Genomic DNA, 23,996 nt, shown 5'->3' on the forward strand with positions numbered 1-23,996 from the left:
TTCCCTGCCTGTGCCAGAGGAAGCTGACCATTCTCACCCTTCCTGCTGGGAGGCTGTGATGAACAACTGGAGAACCAGCACTTGCCAGGTGGCTTGTGGAAATCCTGTGGGCAATTTCACTCTGCTGGGTCGTTCTCAGCCCAAGGAGCAGTGTCATCATTTAGGGTTCATCCTTCTCCCTGGCTGCACACAGATCTCCCTCCCCTGGCTCTCCAGCAGATTTGGGCAGAGTGACAATGCCGCCTCTGAGCTCCTGAGCCAGCGTTCGGAAGGCTGCTCTGGGAAGGTGGAGTGGGCCCATCAGGAAAGCTAAAGCCAGTCCCCACATTGCTGATGCTTATCCAAACAGTCAAGTTTTGGGAACAAAGGGGAGTGCCTGCCCTGCTCCGTGGCTCTGGAGGAGCTGGCTCCCAAAGTGGCTGTACAGCAAGAGGCCCTGGCACTGAGCCACTGCAGGAGGTGAGTGCTGCCTGCTTCGAGCACCAGGACACTCAGGGTGTGTGTCCTGCTCTGCAGCTGCTTCCTGCTTTATCTGGTGATAATCCCATGGCTGGACCCTCATGGGATGTGAAAAGGCCCTGCCAGCCACCAGCCTATTGGGATGTGAGGTGGGGCAGGACAAGGTGGAGCAGGACATGGGCACATTGAGACTCACTTCAGATTTAACCACTGCTCTCCTGCTAATTACAGGAGACTGATAGCTGCAAAATGGGGTGGGGACTGTGCTGCCAGGTTGGCCTCAGGGGCAGCTGAAAGGGGAAGGATATGATGGGCTTTTCCAGCCCCATGGGAGGAGGGAAGAAGCACCCATCCCAGCTCAAGCAGGGTTCAAGAACAGTGCAGCGCAGGAGGACTGGTTTTAAGAGTTTATTTAAAATAAGTTTTGTTACAAAACAGGGTATTTTTTAATTATTAAAATACATAGAAACATCTAATCTTACAAAAGGCTAAATTTATTTTTCCCTTATTTTTTTTTGTTTTTAAATAGAATACGCTGTGGAAGCGCAAGAGGAGAGGGCTGTGGTGGAAAGAGCCATCAGTGCATCCAGCAGGGGTTTGCAGCAGGAGGAAATGTACCCACAGGTGGGTGTTGAGAGGTCCAAGGGCAGTGTCATCCCCTCCCATGCCCCTGCCAACCACCATCCCCATATATAAGCCAAGAGGCTTTTGGACTGGAGGTTTGGGGTCTTTTTGTTTGTTTTCCATAGTTTTCCATTCCAAGACCATGTAAACAGGTATAAATATTTCAAACACTTTCATCTCGACCACACTGTGATCTCTCTTGACAAGACATCTGGTAAATAACTTTACAATAGCTTCATTCGAGGCTGCTCCATCCCCCTGGTGCCGTGTACCACAGGCAGCCAGCGTGGGCCCCTGGCAGCACTGGCACCACGAGGAACGGCAGCTCGGCTCATGCACAGCACTGGGGGCCTTCATGCAACAACAGGGCTTGAGACACTGACAGGGAATGGAGCTGCTGGGATTTTTTTGTGGCTTAACTTGGAGGAAGTGCTGCTCTGAAAGACATTGGGCAGCTGCCCAGACGCAGTCTTGCAGGAGCTGTGGCCAGGCTGGCCCTGTGGCAGTAGCAGAGTCAGGGCCAGGGACTGGTCTGGCTCTGTGCACCCCTTCCAGCTAGATCTCATTGGAAAAGCAAAGCTGGAGAGATGGAGGGAGCACCCAGCAGCTCCCTGCTCTGGTGAAAACATCTGTCCAGCAAAAATAAACTCACAGAGCTGAGCATCCGAGGGGGCAGATCTCTGCCCAGCACCACTGTCCTGAGAAGGGGGCATGGCTGCTGGGAGACCCTGACCCCGTGCTGCTCATGGTAAAGAGGTGCCCTCACCCTTTGATCATGGGTCCTGGTGGCCAAGGGAACAGCACCAAAGCCTTCATGTCTTCCAGTAGCCGTCTCTGTGTCACTGTGAGGGACTGGGTCCTGCAGCAGGTTGGATGCCATGGCTGGCACTCATCACAGGGGGATTGGCCTCAGCTTCCCTGAGGGGAGAGATCCATGGGTTACAGCAGGCAGAGGTACAGCCACCAGTGACTCAGCCCTGTCTGGTGGCATTGGAGCAGGAGCTGGTACCACAAGCATTCCCAGGAACATCCCTGCACAGTCCAGCAGCCCTGCCCTGCCTGGGAAGCGGGGTGAAAGCAGAGCCCTCCACCAGCACCGGCCGCAGGCACTCACCTGGCAGCCACGGCTGCCCCTAAGTCAGGCTGAAATCGAAGGGGAAAGAGGTTCAGCCTGCTGGCATTGCCCTCCCTTGTCCCCCCCAAGCCATCAGCAGTGCCTTTGAACAGGGCACTCTTGGGGAAATGCTAACCATGGCTAATTAGCCATTAGCTAATGAGCTGACTACAGAGCTGCTCACTCCCCACTGCAGGGTTTGCCATGGGCTGTTGGCTGGAGCCTCCTGGGACAGAGGGACCCTGTCTGGGCTCTCAAGCTGTCCCACCACCCACCTGAGGTCTGGAGCTTCCTGCGGATGGAGGCAGAGCGACTGGAGAGCTGCCCTGGGCTGGGGGATGCGTGACCCCGGCCAGATGATGCTGTGGAACCCGGCGAGTCACCCTGGGAGGAGAGGGGACACAGCTCTAGGGTCAGGCCAGGGCAGGCCCCAGAGGGAAGGAACTGGGATGGGCTCACAGGCAGATAGTGCATGCCTGTGCAGTGTGTCCAAATGTTCTCAGGGTGTACCATGGGGCTGCTGCAAAACAGGGCTTGGAACAGCCAAGGTGGCAGCATTGGCTGGACATTGCAGTTTGGGGACAACCTGCATCCCAGCAGGTGGTTGTCCCCAGTAGAGGAGGCTCTAGGGGAACATCCAACAGCTCTGGGACTGTGTGTGGGGGCAAAACAGGGGGGGAACCCTGGGGTGAGAGTGAAGAGTACCTCCAGGTGCTCCTGGCTGGGCCAGGAGCCCAGCTCAGCCTTGCGGGAGACAGGACCCAGCTCCACGGAGCGAACCCTCTCGGCAAACTTCAGGGAGCACAGCGTCTCGCTGGTGTTCTTCTCGGCTGGGGAGACCTGGCTCAGGGAGGAGCAGGCACAAAGTCACCCTGGCAGCTGCCTGTGCATCCTGGGGGCTCCCCCCTAGAAAACCTGCTGCTGCTGGCCGGTGAGATGCTATTATTAACCTGCCCCTCCCAGGCTAGCCCCATCCATCCATAACTGAGCCAGTGTCTGAGCCAGCTGGATTCCCTGTCACCAACTGCCCCAGTGTGAGGAGCAGCCGGGAATAGCCATGGCAGGTGCAGGGGCTTGGGCAGCCCCCCCAAGGCTCAGTGTGGGTGCCAGCAGCTGGGAGTGGGGGGTCACAGGGCAGGGGTGGAAAAGCTGCTGGAGCTTAAAAAAAGAGGGGATGGGAAGACGACAATATATGAAGAGATTCTGCCCATAGTGATAGCATCCATATGCAAGCAGGGAGGGCAGGATCGTGGAGTTAATTCCCCATTCCTTGGCCTTGTCTAGGTTGCAGACAAGGAGAGAGCTGCCACTGGCACCATGATTGCAGACTGGAAGATGTCCCAGCCTTGATTCTGTCCTCCCTCTGTTGGAAAGGATGGACACAGCGTTCCCTACACCCTCCCAGCTGGCTCAGCACTGGGGCGAGAAGGGGCTCAGAAATCAGTGACTGGCTGTGGGGATGCAGGCACCGGGTGCCCAGCTCCTACCTGCACCATCATGAGGGTCTTGCTGTCGCCGCTGAGCGAGTCCTGCAGCAGGTAGGTCAGCTTGGAGTTGCGGAAGGGCACGTGGCCCTGCCGGGAGCGCAGGGCGTAGATGACATCGCCCAGCGCCGACAGGGATTTGTTGATGTGCTGCGCCTCGCGGAGCCGGCTGCCCTCCGCGCCCGACCGCCCGACCCGCTCCGAGCCTGCCAGGTCCACCAGGTTCAGCTTCCCTGAGGACACACAGCCAAACCCCACCGCTGCCATCAGCACCCGGCCCTACACAGCCCTGGGATGCCCCCCAGGTGCCTCGGTGAGGGTTTGCTGTGTGACACCCACCTGTGGTGCGGAGCCCCGTGCTGCGGTCAAGGCCGCGGACAGTGACGATGAGGAGGGCGTGAGAGCGAGAGCTGTGCTCGTTCAGGTTGGTGCACTCTGTCACCCGCTTGACGTGGCCAAACTCGAAGACCTGGGGGAGCCCAGGGAGTTAAGGGGGTGAGGCCAACCAGCCTCAGTCCCACCACAAATCCCCTGTGATCCAGGGATGGCCAGGGATGTAACCTGAGCATCAGCCCCCCACGGGGTGCCTGGCCCATCCGGGTAATGACTGCTGTCAGGTCTCAGCCTGGGTGATGCACCAAAGGCAGGAGGTGACAGGCAGGGCACTGCGGTGACAGCCGCATCCCACTAATCCCTCAGGAACTCTCTGGGCCCCATGCTTTTATTTTTAACCCCTGTGGCTCATCCCATGGGACAGTGACCGCCACATCACACCCAGAGACTTATTTTGGTCTCTGTTGCTCCCCATGGCTTCAGAAATACTCCCAAATCCAGGAGTCACACACCAAAGTTCACTCCCCAGTTCACTGCAACCCCTGCTGCCACCCTCCTGTGCCCTCTGCCCCCATCTCTCCACACCTTGTTGATGTCCTCCACGCTCTGCACCCTGAACTCAGTGAGCCCAGGCACGTAGAGCTGCCCGCTGCCATCAGGGCACAGCTTGATCTCCAGCTTCTCCTGCGGCTCCTTCCCCAGCAAGTCCCTGGGCAAAGGGGCACTCGTTATCATTCCCATCCCAAGGGAGTGCTGGCATCCATTCTGCAGCTCAGGGCTGTGTGCCAACGCTGCCAGAGCAGACATCTCTTCCCAGGAAAGCTGCACATCCTATTTATAGACCTCAACTCTCTTGGCTCCCATGTGCCTCCTCTCACCCAACTCAGACCCTGCTCCCATCCCTGCTCCCAATTACTCTCATGGATGAGAACCCAGGCTCCTCCCCTCCTGTGGCTGGACTAGGAAGGAAAATACGTCTCATGCTTTCAGCTCCCAGTTACAAATTCCTAAATATAGTATCTGTGGGCAGGGAAAGGGGGGAGAAGGGTCTGCCCCCACCGCTGCATCAGGGCCAGAGAGTGGGAGTGATGGCACAGCTGGGAGTCTGTGTAAGCGATGGAGCTCATGGGAAGGGCAGTGTGCACCAAATAAATTAAAAATAAATCCTTGCAGGGCCAAATGCAATGCCCAGGGTCCTGGGACAAGCTGTGGGGCCTAGAAAGGGGTGGAGGGATGTGGGGGAGAGCAGGATGGGGTGATGTCCAAAAAAGCTTCTTCCCTTTCCCCGTACCTGAGTGCCTCGTTGTAGATCTCGGCGGCGCTGACAGTGATGGTGTAGTCCCAGTCGGCCGCTTTGCCCCGCACCTCAGAGAAGAGGAGCTGCAGGGCCCGCTGGTTGATCCCTGGGTTTGCTGCCGTCCCCTGAAGGATTGAGGTGACAAACAGGGAAAACTCATCCTTTGGCATTTTATTCTGTATTTTTGCTGAGCAGAAGCAAAGCCCAGGGGGATGCTGTGCAGCAGCAGTGATCATCACTGGTGCACACCAGGTCTGAGCTGGCCACCAGCCTGGGAGACAGAGACTGGGCATTGCAGGGTGGGAAGCCAAAGAAGGTGGAAACAAAGCCAAGTATAATTCACCTCCATCGTGTAAGTTTTTCCTGCCCCTGTCTGCCCATAGGCAAAGATGCAGACATTGTAGCCATCAATGCAGGAGGTGACCAGGGCTTGAACCTCCTGAAACACCTGGGGAAGACAGGGGAGAGTGAGAAGAAGGTGGCTGCCTTCCCCGCCTCGCACCAGCAGTGGACGGTAGCACCCACCTCCTCCTGGGATGCTTGTGGGGGGAAGACCTTGTCCAGCTCAAAGGACACTTGTTTCCCCTTATGCAGGAGGTGCAGGACAGCGTCATCATCAGCATCGAAGGTCACAGCATTGGCTGCCTCAGGACCTTCCCCGTCCTCTTTTGTGATGGGGCGAACTCGCCCAAAAACACGGATGTTTCCTTGGAGGAGAGAAGCAGGGAGTCAGCTATCAAACACTAGGTGGGCTGAAGCTCCCATGTCCCCCCATCCCACCTCAGGGACACCACACCCCGCACACCTTTAAGCCGCACCAGCTCGTTGTGACACTTCTTGCGGAGCTGCAGCTCCCGCCGGTACTTGCGCAGCAGCTCCCGGTTGGTGCTGTGCACCTCCTCAATGGCCTGGCTGATCTGGGGACAGTGGAGACCAGAGGTTCAGCGACCCCCCAGCACCTCCACCCCGCATGGAGGGGTGCTGGGTGGTGGTCCCAGGGGGGCTCACCTCGGCCCTGGCGTTGCGCAGGGTCTCCTGGAGAAGCAGGGGGAAGTCGCGGACCTGGCGCTTCAGGCTGTTGTAGTCATGGGTGAGGGTGCGCAGCGCCGGCTGCAGCGTCAGCAGGTTGGTCCGGACACCTGCAGGCATCAGGCAGGGTGAGGGCAGATGATGACACCTCAACACCGGCCAGGCAACCCTGCCAGCCCCCTGCCCCCTCCTCACCTGCCAGGTTCTCATGCACTGCCTTCATCTCCACCTGGGCACGGGAAAATGCCTCTTCAATGGCGTGGTTCTTCTCTTCCTCCATCGCCTGCATCTCCTCCAGCATCTGCCCATGGGCTCGCTCCAGCTCAGCCTCATACATCATGATCTGGGAGAGGAGCAAGTGGGGGATGACACTGAGTGAGTGCCCACCTGCTGCCACACCCTGTCACCTGGCAAGCACCAGGCAGGCAGAGAATGTGGGGGGAGTTCTGATTTACACCTATCGCACCCAGACCTGAGCACGGAGCTGAGCCTCCGTCTTCTGGGAGCTCTGCAGCTGCTGCTCCATCTCCTTCAGCACCTGCTTCTGCATCCCCACCTGCTCCTGCAGGTACTGGTTTCGGGACTGGGTCTCGCACAGGGCTTGTTTTGCCTTGGCTGACTCCACCTCCACCGTCTTGATGATGTACTGCAGGGGAAAGCACCCACAGATGGGATGTACTGGGGAAACAGCACCTGAAAGGCCTCAGATGGAGCTGTTGCTGGCCCAGGGGGAGATAATTTAGGAAATCATGCTGCTGTGCTGATGTGCTCGGGGCAGAGAGACAGGTGACACTTGCAGGGCACCTAATGGACATTGTAAGACACCCAGCCCAACCAGAAAAAATGGAGAGCTCACCTTTATCTGCTGGGGCTGGGACTTGAGGCTGGCGATGGTCTCTTGGCTGTCCCGCAGCCGCCGGCTGAGCCGCTCCTCCTCCTCGGCTCTCTCAGCCAGGGAGTCCTTGAGCCGCAGCTCCACCTCAGCCAAGCGGTTCGTCTTCTGCTGCACCTCCAGGTCCAGCTCCACCAGCTTGGCCCGCATCTCCTCTGCCTCCCGCTGCAGCTGGGATAGCTGCTCCTGCAGCCCAGCCTTCTCCTGGTGAAGGACAGGACGGCCAGGCCCATGTCACCCATAGGTGTCCATAGGTCACCCTGCCACCACCGCTGCCACCACCAGCGACCCACCTGCAGGTGGGGGCAGTCCCGGCACGGTGCCTGCTGCTGCTGCCGTTGCAGCTCCCGCAGTTCCCCCTCCAACGCTTTCATCTCCTGCCGCAGGCGCTCGTTCTCGGCCGCCAGCAGGTCCCGGTGCTTCTCCGCATCCGTGCCGCCCTGGGCCGGGAGGGGATGGGAGAGGACATGGAATCTCCACGCAGCCCAAGGAGCCCCGGCCTGCTGCCCTCATGGATCCCCCAGCCCCCAGTGTGGCATTCCCAGGGAGTCCCTTGGGAATCACTCCGCCTGCTGCACTGATGAGCCTCCTGCTGCCCCCAGGAAGCCCCAACCCACAGAGGGGCTTTCACTTCCCACCACAGGGTGACAGCCCCAGGCCACCAATGCCACATTGCACTGGACAGAAAATCCCACACTTTTGTTCCTCAGTGTCTCTTGGCCTGCACGGTCCAAACTGGGGGAGGTTTAATCCATCTCCGCCCACCCCGTGTTCCCTCTTCCTCCTCAGTGACCCAGAGCTCCAGTGTCCCTCAGGGCAAGGGTGGCTCAGCCCCATCCCAGTGGCAGCTCACCAGCTCCGAGCGCAGCCGGCTGATCTCCTGTGCCTGCTCCAGGAGCTTTTCCTTCAGAGTTTCCACCTGTCAACACAGACCAGGTTAAGCAGGAGGCACCTCAGCAGCTTTCGGAGGAGACCCCGCGGTGCCGCCCCAGCCACCAACGTCCAGTCTGGCTCACACTTTTGTTATGCTTTAATTTTCCACCTGGCTCTGAGCGCCTGATTCACAGGAGCAGATTAAAATGAGCATTAATGAAAGCTTTGTTTTGACCTCGTTCAACCATGGGTATAATTTGTCCATGTTGAGCACTAGCAGAAACAATTATTAAAAAAATAAAAAGACATCATCTTTGGAGAAGGGAAAAAACAAACCCATCCATAACTGTGTTTGCCTTGTCCTGACCTGACAATCAGCTTTGCTCTACCTTCTCTATTTTTCTTTCTAGGAAAGTTATCTTGGTACAAAGAGGGAGCAAGAGCTCTTCAAGAAGGCTACATGTCTGAATCCCATGGGATGATGCTCTCCATCAACCCCCATCTGGGCATCTGCCCATCTCATAGGACCAGGCTACCTTCCCTGCAAAACCAGGTGGATCTCAAAAATCCTCAACTTTTTATCATGCAGAGACCAGTGAGGCTCTCCCAAAATCTGCAGTTATAGGAATAAACAGCAGCAGTGAGTGCTTGGTGAAGCCAGCAGTCTCATGGGCTGTATCATAGTGGGGTTTACCCACCTGCTCTGTCTCTCACTTGACCACCATCCCCCAGATCCCAGCCCAGCTCCCAGTTTCCCCACTCCAGAAAGCTGCCAAAGCCCTCTGGGACACGCCTGGATATTGCCCCATCCCAATAACCAGCAAACAACTGGCTCTCCATGGACCATAATTTAGGAACTGCTGATTAATAACCAATGCAGATGTGCTGACATGTGGCTGTAATTAATCTGGTAAATTATTCAGCCACGCCCTTGCAGAGATGGCAGCAGGGTGGACAGCCCCTCTGTGTGCCCTATGCTTGGCATGGCTGGGAGCTGGAGTTTGGCCGGAGCTCCCCAGCTACAGGTGGGGAAGGGCGGCTGCTCCCAGCCAGGATCGGGATCCCACTCCGTGCACTGCGAGTCTCCCTGGCTCTGGCTGGGGGCCGAGCGCCTGAGCGGGAAAACCCCACTTCCATATCCACTGAGGGAGATTATTCAGCTATTTTTATAAGTATTTTTAAGGGAGGGGAGGTACTGAGAAGAAAAGAGTCGCGGCTTGTTCCGGGAAAGCCGCCAACCCAATCAGTCGGCGCACACGCCGGAGCCTGCCCACCATTCCCTTGCCGTGGTGCCCAAAAGCGCCAATGTCCCTCCTTCCCCTACCTGCTCAGGCATCTCCAGCTGCATCCTGCTCTCTGGACGTGACAGGGACTCCTTGGCAGCTGGATCTGGCTCCAGCCATGGCCCTGCCATCCCAAAGCTTTGGAAGTTTGGGCCAGCTCTTCACTCCAGCCGGCGCCGGCTGCGCTTGCTGCCGAACTGGCGAGCGCAGGGCCAGATCCCGCTGCACTCACGCTTGTGTCATGCAGAGCATGCCAACCAAATGCAGGACAATTACCTCCTCCTTTTTGACACCCGTGGAACAAGCAGAACCTGACTGTAACAGCTTCCACAACAGCCACATGCAAATCTCTTTACGAACAGCCAAAATTTCCATGTCCCTGAGACAACCCAAGTACTCGTGCTGAGGATGTGCCTGCATCAGTGCAGGACATGGTTTTGGGGGGGCATGTCACAGTGGCCAAAACCTGTCCCTGCATCAGACAATTCTGTGCCTTCACATTCACTTTCCATCTGCTGAAAATCACTAAAATTAAACCTCTGTCGGTCTAAGATGAGCCCACAGCAGCCATCCTGTGCTGAGCGGACGGATGACTGGTGCAGAGCTGCGTCCTGATGCCCAAAACCCTCCTGGCCATGTCCTATCCACAGAGCCACACAGCCTTGTCAGCACTACTGTGGTGTCACTGGGGACTGCAAGCATGCCAAGGGAGGCACAGCCAAATCTGGTGCTCAGGAGCACCCAGAGAAGAAGATGCTCAGTGATGGAGATCCTACACTCCTACACAGTGCAGCCATCACTACCTGCATGCCACAGTGCTCCAGCCAAGCCATAGCCTGAGGCTGAAGACCCTGATGGACCCCCTTGTGTCACCCTGTCCCCACCATACCTGGCCTTGCAGCTGGAGAGAGAGGGAGAGCTCGTTGTTCTCCTGGGCAGCGAGCTTCTCCTGCAGCTCCAGCAGCTCCTCCTGCAGCCGCAGCTTCTCCTTCTGCAGATGTGCCATGGAGGCCATCACCTCCTGGATCATGGGGAAGGGCCGGGCCGTGGACAGGCTGGCACGTTTCCCACCACAGAGCCTCCCTCCTGCAGCATGAGCAAAGATGGAGCTGCTCAGGACACAGCCACCTCGCTGGGGAGCAGAATGCCAGGCACCGGGAGTCCCCAGGGGCTGAGTCCCAGATGGGAAGACAGAAACTGGACTTGCACAAGTCCCAGAGAGCACAGTGACGTGTCAGAGGCGCATCCTGAGTGCCAAGGTGCTCACCAGAGCAGGCCTGGCTAACAGTGGGGTCCAGCTGGGTGGGAGCCAGAGCGATCTGTTGATGCCAGCAGAGCATCCCAGGCCACAGCACAGAGCAGCCGCCCACAGCAGTGCACCGTGACCCAGCCCCATCACACACTGAAACGCTGCTGCCTCGCTCAGATAACAACCGCCCTCAGCACGGCGCTGATTCACCCCGGCATCCTTTCTTCTGAATGAGCAGGTGCCGGTGCAAAAGCAGTGTGTGATCATGTCATTAAAGTCTGCGTCATTACACACAAACATAATGGGAGCAAAATTTAAATTATACAGCTACCCTGAATGGCCATATTGCCTAATCCTTGTGTGTTTGGCTTTCTAACCTTCCTAATATTATTTTAAACATCACTTTCTGCATATTAATAGAGCCACCAGTGCTGACAGAAGCCAACCTGGCCGTACATCAGAGCCTACCAAATGACCTGGTAGTTCCCAAGAAGCAATGAGCTGGCGTGACTCATTGCCAACGTGGGATGAGGCAGTGCGGCGGCAGGACTGACGGTCAGGATCCCGGCTGCCCGGCGCCCTTCCAGCCTGCTGTGGATTGCATCTGCTGCCACCAGAAACCTGAGGTTTCACAGGCAGGAGCTGCTGCTGGGAATCACTGTGCTGCCTGCGGGAAGATGCTGCCTGCTTCATGGGAAAACGTCCTGAATGCAAAAAGAGAGACTTTTTTGTCTGTGAGTCAGATTTTCTACCCCTAAATGGAGTTAAGGAGGCAGCGTAACCCACAAAAAGATGAAATGCTGGGACCAAACCACAGCTCTGCTGCTGACTGCACACCATGGGACCTATCCAGCAGTGGTTGCAGAAGCGATCAACAGGTTTTGTCTTCCTGCCATGGGCTGGATACCCCAAAAGAACAGTCAGGTGCTGCCTTTCTTTCTTTCCATGCTGAAAGCTCAGCCCAGCTCAGGCAGAGGACCGTGGTCTTCTCTTTAAAATCAACAAAAAAAACCCAAAAAACAAAACCAAAAAATCCCACCCCAAAATCTCCAAAATTGTCAGGAATGCCAGCTTTCACTCCCTGGAGAGTGTGCAGGGGTAAGACAAAATTACAGGAAGCACCAGGCTCCTGTGGACACACCGCATGTCTGCACACATCATTCACACTAATCCTGGGCTGGGACCCAAGGCAGAGCCAGGTTGAGAGCTGCAAGTCAAACTGCCAGGCAGGAAAACCCCCACAGATCACACCTTTCTCCACACTCCAGCACCTTCTTCCTGTGACAGCATCCGTGGGAAAGGAGATGCCGACCAGCTCTGTGTTACATCTCCCCCTGGGCAGACGTGCTGGTGGTTGTGCGTGGTCTGAGTGTGGCAGGCAGGGTGCACAGTGACCCTCCTGCTTTCCAAAATGCAGAAATTTGCAAATTTCAGAAAGCCATTTGGGAAGACACCTGTTCTGCAGCTCTGCCTTGTTTCCACTGTCAATCAGACCCCGACCCCCTTTCTCCTGCATCTCTGCCTCTTCCCAGCCACTACCACACCTCAGGAGCTGCTGTGGGATGCAGCTGGGGACCAGGCCAAGAGCAGCTCTCAAGATGTGCCCTGACAAGCTCACACAATTCAATCCTGATGGAGACAGACAGGAAACTATGGGACTCCCCATCCTGGCACAGCCACGCATGCTGCAAGCATTTCCACACACATTACATTTTCCTTAAGAAGGAGGAAACAGCAGCGGGTTCATCAGAGCTCACCTGCTCTGTTCATCCAGCTCAATAATTCATCAGCCCCTGTCACCAGCCAGCAGCTGGCCGGTGTTGGATTCCTCCTGCGACCTGTTCCCACAGCGAGCGCAGCCACACATCTACGCACACCCCAAAAGAGGAGAGGTTTCCTCGACACCCACTGGCAGGTACCAAGCCCTCATTGCATCCCATCGCTCCTCCTGAGCACCCAGCACTGCATCCCTGCTCTCCCCTTACCTGCTTTCTCCAGGTTCATGGTGGAGGCTGCCTGCACCGCCGTGGCAGCCGCTGGCTCCCGGGGGGCTGCAGGCGGCTCCTCCGTGGCCGGGGTCGGGGCCCGGTGCCGCGGCTCCTCCCGCCGCTTGTCCCGCAGGGCCTGTGGCAGAAACGGGTCAGGGAGCCGAGACAGGGACTGCCCACACCGTGCTGGACACGGTGCCAGCAGCTGGCACTTCACAGAGCAAGCAGTGCAAAAGACAGAACAGCAGAGCTTGGGGAAACCCTCCCTCCAAGGGAGCGTTGGGAAGCTGCCACAATGAACTTATCGTGCTTTTAGTTCTCCACACAAAAAACTTCGCTCAGCTTGGCCACACAGCTATACTGAATATTTCTTATTTTTCTCCCTATGGCCTTAAAAACAAAGAGACTCTGACTTGCAGCCATGGCTCATGCCCTGTGGGATGGAGCCCAGCTCCAAAAAAATCAGAAATCTGAAAGGAGCTTTCATAAGGCTGCTATAAAAGGGGATGAGCACCAAGCTCACCCTGCTCAATGATGCCTTTTCTTTCTTAAATCTTATCTCAGAGCCTGTGGCATCACCTACAGGCCAGTGGTACCAGGGAAACCTCACTCCAGCAGAGGGGCAAATACTCAGTACACGCCAATAATTTGGGAGTAATTTGGAAGGAGGTAGAAGCATCCTCCTGGAGAAGCTGCGTGTCTGCGGTGCCTCTGCATCTGAGACTCCAGAAGGGTTTTGCCGAAGGGAATTCATTGAGGCTGGTGTGTGATAAAGAAGGTGTTTTCCTTCTTTTCAAAGAAGGAGAATTTGAATGATTTGCCTGAAGCCTGGAATGAACTAGTGGCAGCTACACCAGTACATGGTGTCCTGACACTGTCCCTGGCCGTGGCACCCTTCCAGCTCCTTCTCCTCCATCCCAGTAGCAAACACCACCTCACAGCACTGCATTTTCTTATCACACCTCTGCCTTGAGCTCTCCTGCCAGCATGACCCATAAGTGACCCAGAAATGCTATTCTGTTATGAACACTGTTCCCTATTGATGCCTTTTCACTCCCCAGAGACGCTTTTCCCTCCCCAGCCAGACAGCAGCTCTGCTTGAGGCACACGCTTCTAGGGTCCAGACACAAACTGGTTGTGGTAAGGGAGGGAACCAGTTGGTTCCCACCTGGATGGCCCAGATGGGTGCAGGACATCCTCCCCATCACCCTAAAACTGCCCTCCCCATACATGCCATGGCTGGCTCAACGTTCCTCACCTGGAGAGCGCGGCAGAGCCCACGGGGGTTTGCAGTGTCCGGCCAGCTCACGCTGAAGATTTTATGGTGAAGCAGTGCTGGTAGCAGAGGAGCCCGGGGAGAGGTGCCTGCTCCACCCCCAGTGCCCAGCCTGTCCTGCCCACGGCCTGAGATGGAGCAAAGAGCATCACTGGATCCACCTGGGAGCCCAGCACAGACACAGCCTTCGGCCAGCTCAGCAAACCCACCTCCTCCTCCTCCCTGCTGCCGCCACCACACTGGTGTGGCAGCACAGTGCATGACTTTTATTAAAAATGTTAATTATGTTAATTAGAAAAATTAGCCTTCTGGGGGGCGGAGACTGGTTGCCAATGACTAGTAATGAGAATTCAGGGTGTAGCTTCCGTCTGGCCTCTGCAGGACCAGATCTGTCCCCCCACCAGGGATACCCCAGCTCTACCCCTTGCCAAGCTGCTGCACTTCCTGCGATCCCATCTTGGAAAAGCTGCCTAAGCCAGCTTGCATCACCAAAACCAGACAGTCGGACCCTGACGATGTCACCTCCCTCCACTGACCCCAAATATTTCCTTCATTTGTCAGGCAGCCAAACCCAAAAGCAGCCAGGGCAGCACTTCCCTGTCCTGCTGAGCCACACAGAAGGAAACAGCAACTCAGGGAGACTTCTCCCACGGCTTTGTCCTCCTCTGCTACAGGAAAAGCAGCTGGCAAGGGCTACATCCCACTGCTCGGAGACCCTGTGCCCCCCGCACCTATCTGCCACAAGTGCTGCCACCACTGCGGGTGGCCAAATCTCTTCTCCAGCTGGCAGGGAAAAAATCAATTGCTCACAAATCAAACCTCAATAATGCAGCCTTTTTCCCCTAAAACCACCTGGAGGAAGTTGGGCCAAAGGTGGAACCAATGTCTGGAGGGAGAAGTGCCCTTATGCAGTTAGTCCATCACTCTGGACTTCTTCTCAGCCTCTAATTAGCCATAACATTTTGCACACGCCATGGAAATTGAGCATTTCCAAAGTGCCGGTGAATGCCTGGATAACAGGTGATGAGTTTACCATCCCGGCACAGACAGCAGCAGCCGTTGGGCAGAGAAAGAGCTGAAAACCCTGGCTTTGGAGGCTTTGGTGCCAACTGGCATTTGGCTGGACTGGCCCAAGCGCCAGAGAAGAAGTTGTGCCCAGAGAAGTGGCTGCTAGCACAGGGGAATGGCAAATGCTGAAGCCAAAAGCAAAAGAAGTTCAAATACTGGGGGTTCAGCCTCCACCTTTGCCAAAACCCATTCAGCACCATCGGTGAGGGAGGTGGGAAGGGCTGTTTCCCAACAAGCGGCTGCAGGTTGGGACAAGCAGCTGCCCGCCTGCCTGCAAAGCAGCTCAGCCTCCACAGAGCAAAACTCGACCAGACTCACCCTTGGGGTCCATGCGCCAGAGAGGGATAAGGAGCCCTTCCAAGGAGCCGAGGCTGGGAAGAGGCAAAGGGCCCGCATTCAGCCTGCCATGCAGATCACTATTTTCTACCTTACATGTTAAATTTTAACCTTTCTCCCTAAGTTTCCCGCTCGGAAGGGCCAGGAGAGAGACGGAGGCAGCCCTCTCTTCCCACCAGCAGGCTGCCCAGAGCTTTGTGCCTGCTTCTGAGTCCCCGTTTCTCAAATCTTGACCTTCATCCGGAAAGAAATGTGAAAAATGCAGGCTGGCCTGTTCCCAGCCTCTCCTTCCCCAGTGAGCAGGGTGTGAGTGCAGCAGGCTAAAACCTCAAGGGGCAAGGACAAGGCACCGCGCTGTACTCACCGTCCGGGGCAAGGTCCTTGGTGTTCCAGGCGGCTCCGGCGGAGGGCCCGGATCCCCGATGCCAGGCGGGGCGGGATGTGATCATGGCACGGGGGTCCCGAGTCCAGCGGCACCTCTGCGGAGAAGCGCAAGGACGGACATCTCAGCCGGTCTCAGCGCCCAGCTGTAAATCCCAGCGGGACGTTCTGGAGCAAAACACGACGGTAACACCGGCTCCGACTCCCGAAACCCGCAGGAAATTGCATCAATCCCGTTTTTTGCTCCCGAAAAGGCGACAGCCCCGGGCTCCCTCCGTGCTCCCAGCGGATGTGACATAAACGGTGTCTGTAATTAATTTACTCATTCCTGAAGCCTCTCCAGGCCCCTCCTAACCTCGGGCTGGGGCTGACTTTAGGGAGTTCGGAACTCCGGGAGCACGGGCAGCCCTGCGCACCGCACCCAGCGCATCTCAGCGCACACAATGCCCCGCACTGCACCGCCCGCCCCGCCCCGCTCCGCTCCCCGCACACCGCACCTCACCGGGGCCGCTTCGGCGGGAACGGGACACGGAGCCGCCCAGCCCACCGCGGGATCCCTTGTTCTCCCGGTCCCGGCGGCGGTGGCAGCGAGCAGCAGGCGCAGCCCCGCTCCCGGTGCCGATGGCACCGCCCGACGCGGGTAACGGGGAGCCGCGCTCTCGCCGCGCCCCGGGCGCTTCGTGCCAGCACACCCAGCCCCAGACAAAGGGAGGGAGCCCCGGTCCTGCCCGCTGCAGCGCGGCTCCCCGGTACCGGCGGTGCCGGTGCCGCCCCGCGGGGCCACTCACCGGGCGCGGGGCGGCGGCAGCAGCGGGACACCCGGCACCGGCCCCGGCCCGTCCCCGCCTGCCCGGGCACTTCGGTAACGGAAGCGCCGAGCCCCGCCCCGCACTCGTTGCCACGGAAACTCGTGAAACCCCCGACGGGCGGCGGAGGCGGGGCTCCCCTTCCCGCACCGGGCAGCGGCGGCGGCTGCGGGGGCGCGGGGCTCCGGAGGGCTCCCGGTGTGTCCCCGGGGCACACCGGCCCCTCTGGCCGGAACCCTGGAAGCACACGGTTCCCAGGGCGGCCCGCCCCCACCGTGTTCCCCTGACCCTCCCTTGCTATAGTGCTGGGGGCTCCCGGTGTGTCCCCGGTACTCCCCGTGTGTCTCTGCCATTCCCACCCCAAGCCCGGTGCTCCTCAGGGAGTCCCAGTGTAACTGCATCCCACCTGTGCACCCCTCCTGGCACCACTGATCACAGTGACCCTGGGGGACCATGGGGACAGTGGTGCTGATGACCTACACACCAAGGACCTGCCTACCCAAACTATGCCCTCCTCACACTCTGCCACATCCCCACCGCTCCCAAGCATCCACTGGCAGCAATGCCAGCTGGCACCCCAGCCTCATTGGGCCCAGGGACACAGATATCACATGAAGAGCAACATTTTCCTAACCCAGAGGCATGGGGAAAACAGCCTTACATGCCAAGACCTCTACAAAAGCCCTGGTGTCAGAAAGGCAACAGAAATTCCCACATTTTTAGGGTGTGATTTGTATCTGCCTCCCTGTATTGCACACACAGCCCTGACAGTAATGGTTGGTTTGGGTGACACAAGTCACTCATGACCTGTTCACAGTAATGAACTGGCAGTACCAGATATTTCCCATGACAAAGCTGCACTTGGCATCCTTGGTGGTGGCAGTGGGTGCCCCGTGCCAATGGCTCACATCCGTACGCCTGGGCTGGCTGACCTGTGTCCCACGGGGGTTTGGGGATGCAGGAGTGGCTGTCCCTTGGGAAAGGAGGGTTTGATGCCAGTCCTGTGCTGTGCTCCCCACAGACCATCCGCCCTCCCTCAGTCACAGCCTTTTGCTCACTCCTGGCCAGGTTTGGAGCAGGATTTAGCCTTGTCCTTTCATCCTGGCCTGTCCCTCTTGGACATTCTCAGAGACCCCCCTTGAGACACTGCTCCACTCCCTGTCACGAGCCAGCCACATGGTGAAGGGTGATAGGGAGTCACCGACGTGGGGAGAACAAGCTGCTCTAGCCACTCACCCCAGAGAAAGGGGGCTGTGAAGGGTCACCTCCCTGCCCCCATGCCCCTGGCACAGAAACTTGCCCTGAGAAGCCAATGCCATCCTGGCCTGGCAGCAGCCTCCAGCTCTGCACTGCATTTGCCATTCCCCTGCAGCCAGTGAAAACCTCCCAGCCTCCTCCCCCTCCCCCTTCATCAGAGGTTTATCGGCATTCCCAGCATGGATCCTGGCATGGATGGATAGAGGTGTGTGTGCCTATAGACACGCATCCATATGTACATACATTTACCCACAGAGGCCCTAAGCAGCGTCTAATTTGCATGAGTAGCCCATTATCTGTGCAGCTCCTGAGGCTGGTTTGGGGATAATATTGACACACAGAAAGCTACTTTCCCCTTTCCGATAGCAACTGTAAAGCCATATCATCGCTGACTTCATTTATGAGCTGTAAAGAGTAAAACAAATGTTTATGTAATTTACTTTAACTGGTAAGTAATTTCCTGGCTTTTGAATGCTTCAGGTTTTTAATGGTATTGCAATTATGCAAAGCACATAAGTTGTATCAATTACATCAAGTAAGTCTACATTAAGCAGGCACATGCATGAATTCCCCAGTTTAGAAGAATAACTCAATGAATAAGCATGGAGCAAAATCTGAGATGCAGGAAGGGTTCTGTGCCAACAGCCCTATTCAAATAGTCACCTGTGAGCATTACAAAACCCACCCCTCCCAGCTGCTGGGCTATTTTTGGCAAGGACAGCATGGCTCTCTGGCAGGCCCAGCACACCAGGAACAGGCTCTCCAGCACCCAGAAGTGGGGTTACTCTGGCTGCACGCCGCTGGCCAGGTACCAGCTCTCTTTCCCTGCACTGCGATGCTGTGTGGCTCAAAGCAGCACTGTGAATCCCAGGGGATGCCCACTTGCTGCTGGACATTCTGGGGGGCTGCACAGGCAGCAGCACCCTGCTCGTGCCCCCCTCTCTGCAGGGATTCACCCACAGTGGCTGGATCATCTCAGCCTGGTCCCCCAGCGATGCTCCCATCCTCCTTCCCTTGGCTGTCACGTCTCCGTGACCTGAGCGAGCACCGGCTGACGACATCGCTGCAGGTATTTTTAGAAATGCTGCTTTGCAGGCAGGCAGAAGAATGGCAACGAGGAGCAGGGCTGGCCACCAGCAGCACCTCTGCCAGCACCCAGCAGGTAGTGGGAGGGCTCGATACATCGAGGACTATCAGTGCTAAAACATCTGCCCTGCGTGGACAGCACCAGCCTGCCATGGGGCACCCTGCCCGGGGACAGTGACCTTGGCTCGGGTTTAGCTCTGCTTTTAGCCCAGCCTGTGCTGCAGCTGAAAAGCATCGCTGCCGTGGTGGGGTGAAGTCAGGCAGGTTAATTTGCCTTTTACTTGGATGAAAGGAAGCTCCAGAGATCGAAACACATCACTGAGTGGGGCCCTTTGTATTGGGTGTTTGTTCTGCCCTGAGCAAATATTTAACCTACATTTGTAAGACAGCTAAAAAATCCCCCAAATGCCAGAAAATATGTAACTCCTCCTACTCTCCCTTGGAGCAACCTGATAACCTGGTCTAGGAATGCAGGCAGGAGCTCACCTGATACCTGAAACCTATTGTATGTTGGGATGCTCCCTGTAGAGAATTCCCACCAGAAGCATCAGACAGCGTGAGAACGTGTCCCCAGAGCACAATTAATTTTAAACCAGCTCATTATTCTAATTTTGCTCCTCCTTGAGGAGGTGAGGGGATTTCTCGGCTTTGCTGAGGCATGGTTTGCCAAGCCAACATGAAATGCTTTGCAAAGCAAGAACGAGCCCCCTGCATTCCTACATTCCTACATTGCCATTTCACACAATGACAGGAGTTTTAATTAAGTCTTAGCATGTTCCTGAGAAATTTAATACTCATTTTAAAGTTCCCTAGTTGCGTTAATTCAACCCCGAGGCTCTGATCCTTGCGATAGGGTTATGTGGAACTGGGTGGAGAGCAGGAGCAGGGCAGGGGTGTTTCAAGGATTGCTGCCAAAATGCAACACACTGGGATGCTGCTTCAGCTGGTGGTGGTGTGTCTGCAGCTCAGCACCTTGGCCAAGCCCCTCAAAGCCAGTTAGGCTGGGTTTGGGCAGCCCAGGGCAGCCCAGAGCCTGTCCACAGCCAAGGATCTCTCTGCTCTGGCTGGAAGCTGCTGCATGCCTGGCTCAGCTCTGCCTGTGTCCCCCATGCAAATCTCCTCTATATCAAGCAAATGGCAAAAGCAACACCTTTTTCAACCTGCTGCATTCAGGCAGACAAAACCTCTGCTGTGCTGGCAGCCAGGGCAGTGCCATGTGAGATGCAGCAGCCTTTGGATGGCTGACTCTTCCACCCTTCCGAATTTCTTATCTCAGATTTCAGTGCACACCATCTAACCAAAGCTCAGCCTCCTTCTCCCTTTTACCTACCTTTTATCTTTGTCATATTTTTCAGCTGGCTTCAGGAACAAGTTGGGTTTGGCTTTAATGCCTGTGCCTTGCCTAAGCAAACCAGCGCTGGGCTCATCCTGTGCCTCTCAGGCTGGTGGGGAGTGGAGAGCTGCTCTGTGGGAGGACTGCAGCTCACCTCCTAAGTCATTAATGTTTCATGGCATTAATCAACACAGGCTCCTGCTTATAAAGCGCTTCTTAGAAACAAGGCTAAGAATAAGCACGAGGTGTCCTTGCTGAGGCTAAAGCCTCTCTGCTGGCTGGGGGATGCCCATGCTGGTTGGAGCAGACCCAGAGAGGGGGCAGCTTGACACCAAGTGAATTCCATCCACGGTATTTCAACCAGCAAATAAAAATTCTGGCTGTACTGGAAAGATGGCTGCATGCCAGGAGGAGATCCTGGCCCTCCCAGTGTGGAAGGAGCTCACCAGCACTCCCCCAGCCAGCGCTTACAGGGCATCCTTGGGACCCTCCACTTGGGACCTTGGGTGCTTTCGGCAATTCTTTCTAACTAAAGAAATGTCTGAAGATAGAAGCTGCAGGTGGGAAATTGGAACATTTTAAGAATTTCACTACTTCTGGTGCTCATTTTCTCCTTGAAGCCAAGCCCCCATAATGCCACTGAGCCTGTTACCCTGGCTGGGTGACACTGGTGGCGAGATGTGCAAAGGCAGGCTTCCCTCTGCACAGTCAGAAAGGAGGTGAGCCATCTCTTTAAGAAACAGATTCAGTTCTCAGCAAACCCATTTATTTTTAGTGCCCTCCAAAATGTGCTTGTCTTTGAAGAAACGAAGCAAACACAGTAATTCTGAATAATTTAGGGGATAGAGTTTTGGGGCTGTAGTAAGTGGCTGTGCTATGCTGGGGCAGGGGCTGGAGGAATGCAGCGCTCACTAATAACATCCAGCTGATTAAGGCATGGGCAGAGGTAAATCAGTGAGAGCCTCTGCAGGGAAGAGGGAAATATCCCTGTGGTCATAAAGCAGCCATGCAAAGGAAAATATTGTGATGAGCGATGGGCTCAGCTGCATCGCGAGAGCTGCGCCCAACAAAGGGATGAATATGCAAACGAGGTGGGACATTCACCGATGGAATTAAACAGCTTTCCTGCTAACTGGCTTTGGCTGCTCCATATCCAGCTGCCTGCAATATCCCACTGCGAGCCCAGCCTGGCACGGGCACAGCATGCTGCCCCTCAGGCCCTTGGCTCGCTCCGTGCCACCTTTCTGCGCCCCAGGAATGCTCGGCAGGCACGGTCTCAGGGCTGGTGCGTGATGCTGGACTGATGCTGCCCTGCAGCTTTGGCACCAGGGGGGTGGAAACAGGATCCTCCTTGGATCACCTACACCTGCTGTGGATAATGGATATCCCAGTGCTCACACTGGCAGCAGGACACCAGCAGAGATCTTCACCACAGCCCGGGCCCAGCCCTGCCCAGGGGTCCATTTGCATCCAGTCCCCATGTCCCTGGCACTGGAGGGATGCTCCCACTGCCTCCACGCACTGCTGGGTGATCTCTTCCCCACTTTTATCTACACTGAGCTGGAGCATTCTAGCCCACCCCATGCTATCACAGCTTCCCACTCACCAAGGAAAAAGGCTGAGGTCTTTTGAGTTTAACTTACTGGAGCACATTTCATGGTAATTTAATTATTATGGACCTAACTGGGACCAGATTTTTTTTTTTTTAATCTAAGGTACAATTGAGATGATGAAGAAAACTGCACTCAGTTGAGAATGTGTCACAAAGAGATCCATGAATCTACCTGCCAAAATTTTACAGGAAAAACGATGTTTTCTTGTTAACACATAAATAGATGCATAACTACCACAGCCACTCATCCTGTTTCAAAACAAAAGCAAAGTTTCTTGTTCCTGTGTTGGTGCTTCAAAGATTCTTTCTCAGCAGACTATAGAATTACCCACTGCACACGCAGTGCTGGGATCTGTCCTCAAAGCAGGATTTACACCCAGAAAGGGTCTTCTGCTTCCTGGCTGAGCCAAGGGAAACTGGGGAGGACAAGCAAAGGAAACACTGAATTCCAGCCTCCTGCTATGGTTAAAGGAAGAAGGAGCAGCACAGCACTGTGCAAGACTATTTTAGAACAGAAAAGTTTTACATCTACGCCCAATGAATATTAAACAGCCACACGCTTCAGCTCTGCTGCCTGCGCCCGGCGCCGCGTGAGCAGATTTAATTTCTCTTTATGGAGAGGAGCAGACCCACACCCAGATTTTCATGCATGTGCCTTAGAGGTGAACGGGATGTGAAGGGTGAACCCGAGTCTTCTCTGCCAGGAGATCCCTTCAGCAATCACTCACAACTGGAAAAACAAGGAGACATTAAGGAAAAGCTGGCAGCGCAGGCAGGGTTTATGCAGAGTGACATGGAATAACTGCCAGCTTGCTGGGAACTTCATGTAAACCTTCCTGGGCTCTCACATCTGTTTGCTGATCCAAGAGAGGTGTCAGGTGAAACAATAAGGATGAGATGGAGAAGGAAATGGTACACAAGGTGGGAGCAAGGCATGGCCAGGGCACTCAGTATCCCAGCTGAGGTGGGACCAGGGCTCTCTGGGGCTCAGGCATCTCTACTCACTTATCTTCACCTTTAACCCACCAGACAGAATGTGCAGCTGAATTAACCCCCTAGGAAGTAACAGCAAAATAAACACAGAGCCTGCCTGCAAACATCCAGGGACGTTTCATGAAAACAACTCCAATCCAAAGGCATTGAGCTGGTTTTCATCCCCAGCCTTTGATTTTGACACAGACTATGCCCTGTTTGCCCCCAGCCCCCACCACTGCTCTCACCTGTGGAGCCATCCAGGCCAACCCTGGTCCTGGGCAGTTTTTCTGGAAGCATCCTCCTCCACAGGCGAATCTCCTGATGGTGCCCATGGGTCTGCAGAAACCCTGGAGGCTGCAGCGCTCACACTCCTCGCCGTGGGCAGGGATGCTCTCCACAGCCTGCATCCTGCTCCTCCTGCTGCTGCCCCAGCTCCAGCCCTGCACCCACAGTCCTGCCAGTGCCCACAGAGTGTGCATGGCTCAGCACAGCCTGGGAGGGCTGCTGAGCTCCCTGTGGTCCGTAGGAAGCCCCTCTCAGACACCAGGAGTGAGCCGGGCTGGCCGGTGCTGGCAGCAGCTCCCTGGGCTGGGATCCTTCCCCGTGCTTTTCCACACGTGGTGCCACAGGGCTGGCACACCAGCATTGAAAAATCCTTGTCTTTTCATCAGGGGTTTGTTGACTCTGTCCCAGCCTCAGGGGTCCCTGAGTGAAGTCCCCCTGCAGTTCTCCTCTTCCCTGATTATGGACCAGGAAATGCTGTTGTAAAGATGGTCCCTAAAGTGTCCTAAATGAACCCCAGAAGGTCCCAGTGCTGGTGCAGCTGGTGGGACTCCCCAAGGATGCTCCCCTCGCTCCAGCCTCCCCAGCAAGCCGAGGCAGAGGATGGCTTCTGCACCCAGTGTTGCCTTCCCCACTGAATTTCTCAGCCCATCTCTTGTGGCTCCAGCCCATCGGTGGCAGATTCAGAGATAGCGCTGTCCCCTCTGCTCCCATCTGCCAGTGCATTAAGAAAATGAGAGCTGATTAAAGTCCATCCCTTCCCGAGCACCATTGGTCCCCAGCAAACTGCTGACACCACTGACCTGGGGCAGCAGCAGACAGGTGGACTTCCCTCCGGCCACAGACATCCAGTTTTAGATGGGTTTGTGGTTGCTTGGGTCTGAGCATTTCCTGTGGTCACAAGAAGTGCTTTAACTGCAGGAAATTAATGTGTTAATTTGATTTTCTTTTTTGTATTA

The 23,996-nt window shown here is 56.0% G+C and overlaps 1 protein-coding gene across 8 annotated transcripts; it reads right to left on the minus strand.

Moving 5' to 3' along the window:
• Positions 1-854: 854 nt before the first annotated feature.
• Positions 855-23,694, minus strand: KIFC3 (kinesin family member C3). Of its 8 annotated transcripts, none has more exons than XM_030282633.4 (22): positions 23,001-23,694; positions 15,670-15,784; positions 15,288-15,340; positions 13,884-14,029; positions 12,623-12,761; positions 10,278-10,474; positions 8,086-8,151; positions 7,526-7,672; positions 7,197-7,436; positions 6,813-6,986; positions 6,536-6,683; positions 6,320-6,450; positions 6,117-6,228; positions 5,837-6,018; positions 5,655-5,759; positions 5,306-5,436; positions 4,600-4,723; positions 4,021-4,150; positions 3,685-3,914; positions 2,903-3,037; positions 2,473-2,581; positions 855-2,001 (listed from the first exon to the last, which is right to left on the minus strand). In XM_030282633.4, the coding sequence occupies exons 1-22, from the start codon at positions 23,050-23,052 to the stop codon at positions 1,976-1,978; spliced, it is 2,892 nt and encodes a 963-aa protein (XP_030138493.4). In that variant the 5' UTR covers positions 23,053-23,694; the 3' UTR covers positions 855-1,975. The 8 variants fall into 8 exon arrangements, with proteins under 8 accessions (XP_030138493.4, XP_072790643.1, XP_012425098.5 ...); XM_072934542.1 differs by lacking the exon at positions 15,288-15,340 and adding an exon at positions 2,198-2,226 and having other exon boundaries at positions 23,001-23,174; XM_012569644.5 differs by lacking the exon at positions 15,288-15,340 and having other exon boundaries at positions 23,001-23,171.
• Positions 23,695-23,996: the final 302 nt, after the last annotated feature.

Source organism: Taeniopygia guttata, chromosome 11 (assembly GCF_048771995.1).
Source record: "Taeniopygia guttata chromosome 11, bTaeGut7.mat, whole genome shotgun sequence".
NCBI classification, from domain to species: Eukaryota; Metazoa; Chordata; class Aves; order Passeriformes; family Estrildidae; genus Taeniopygia; species Taeniopygia guttata.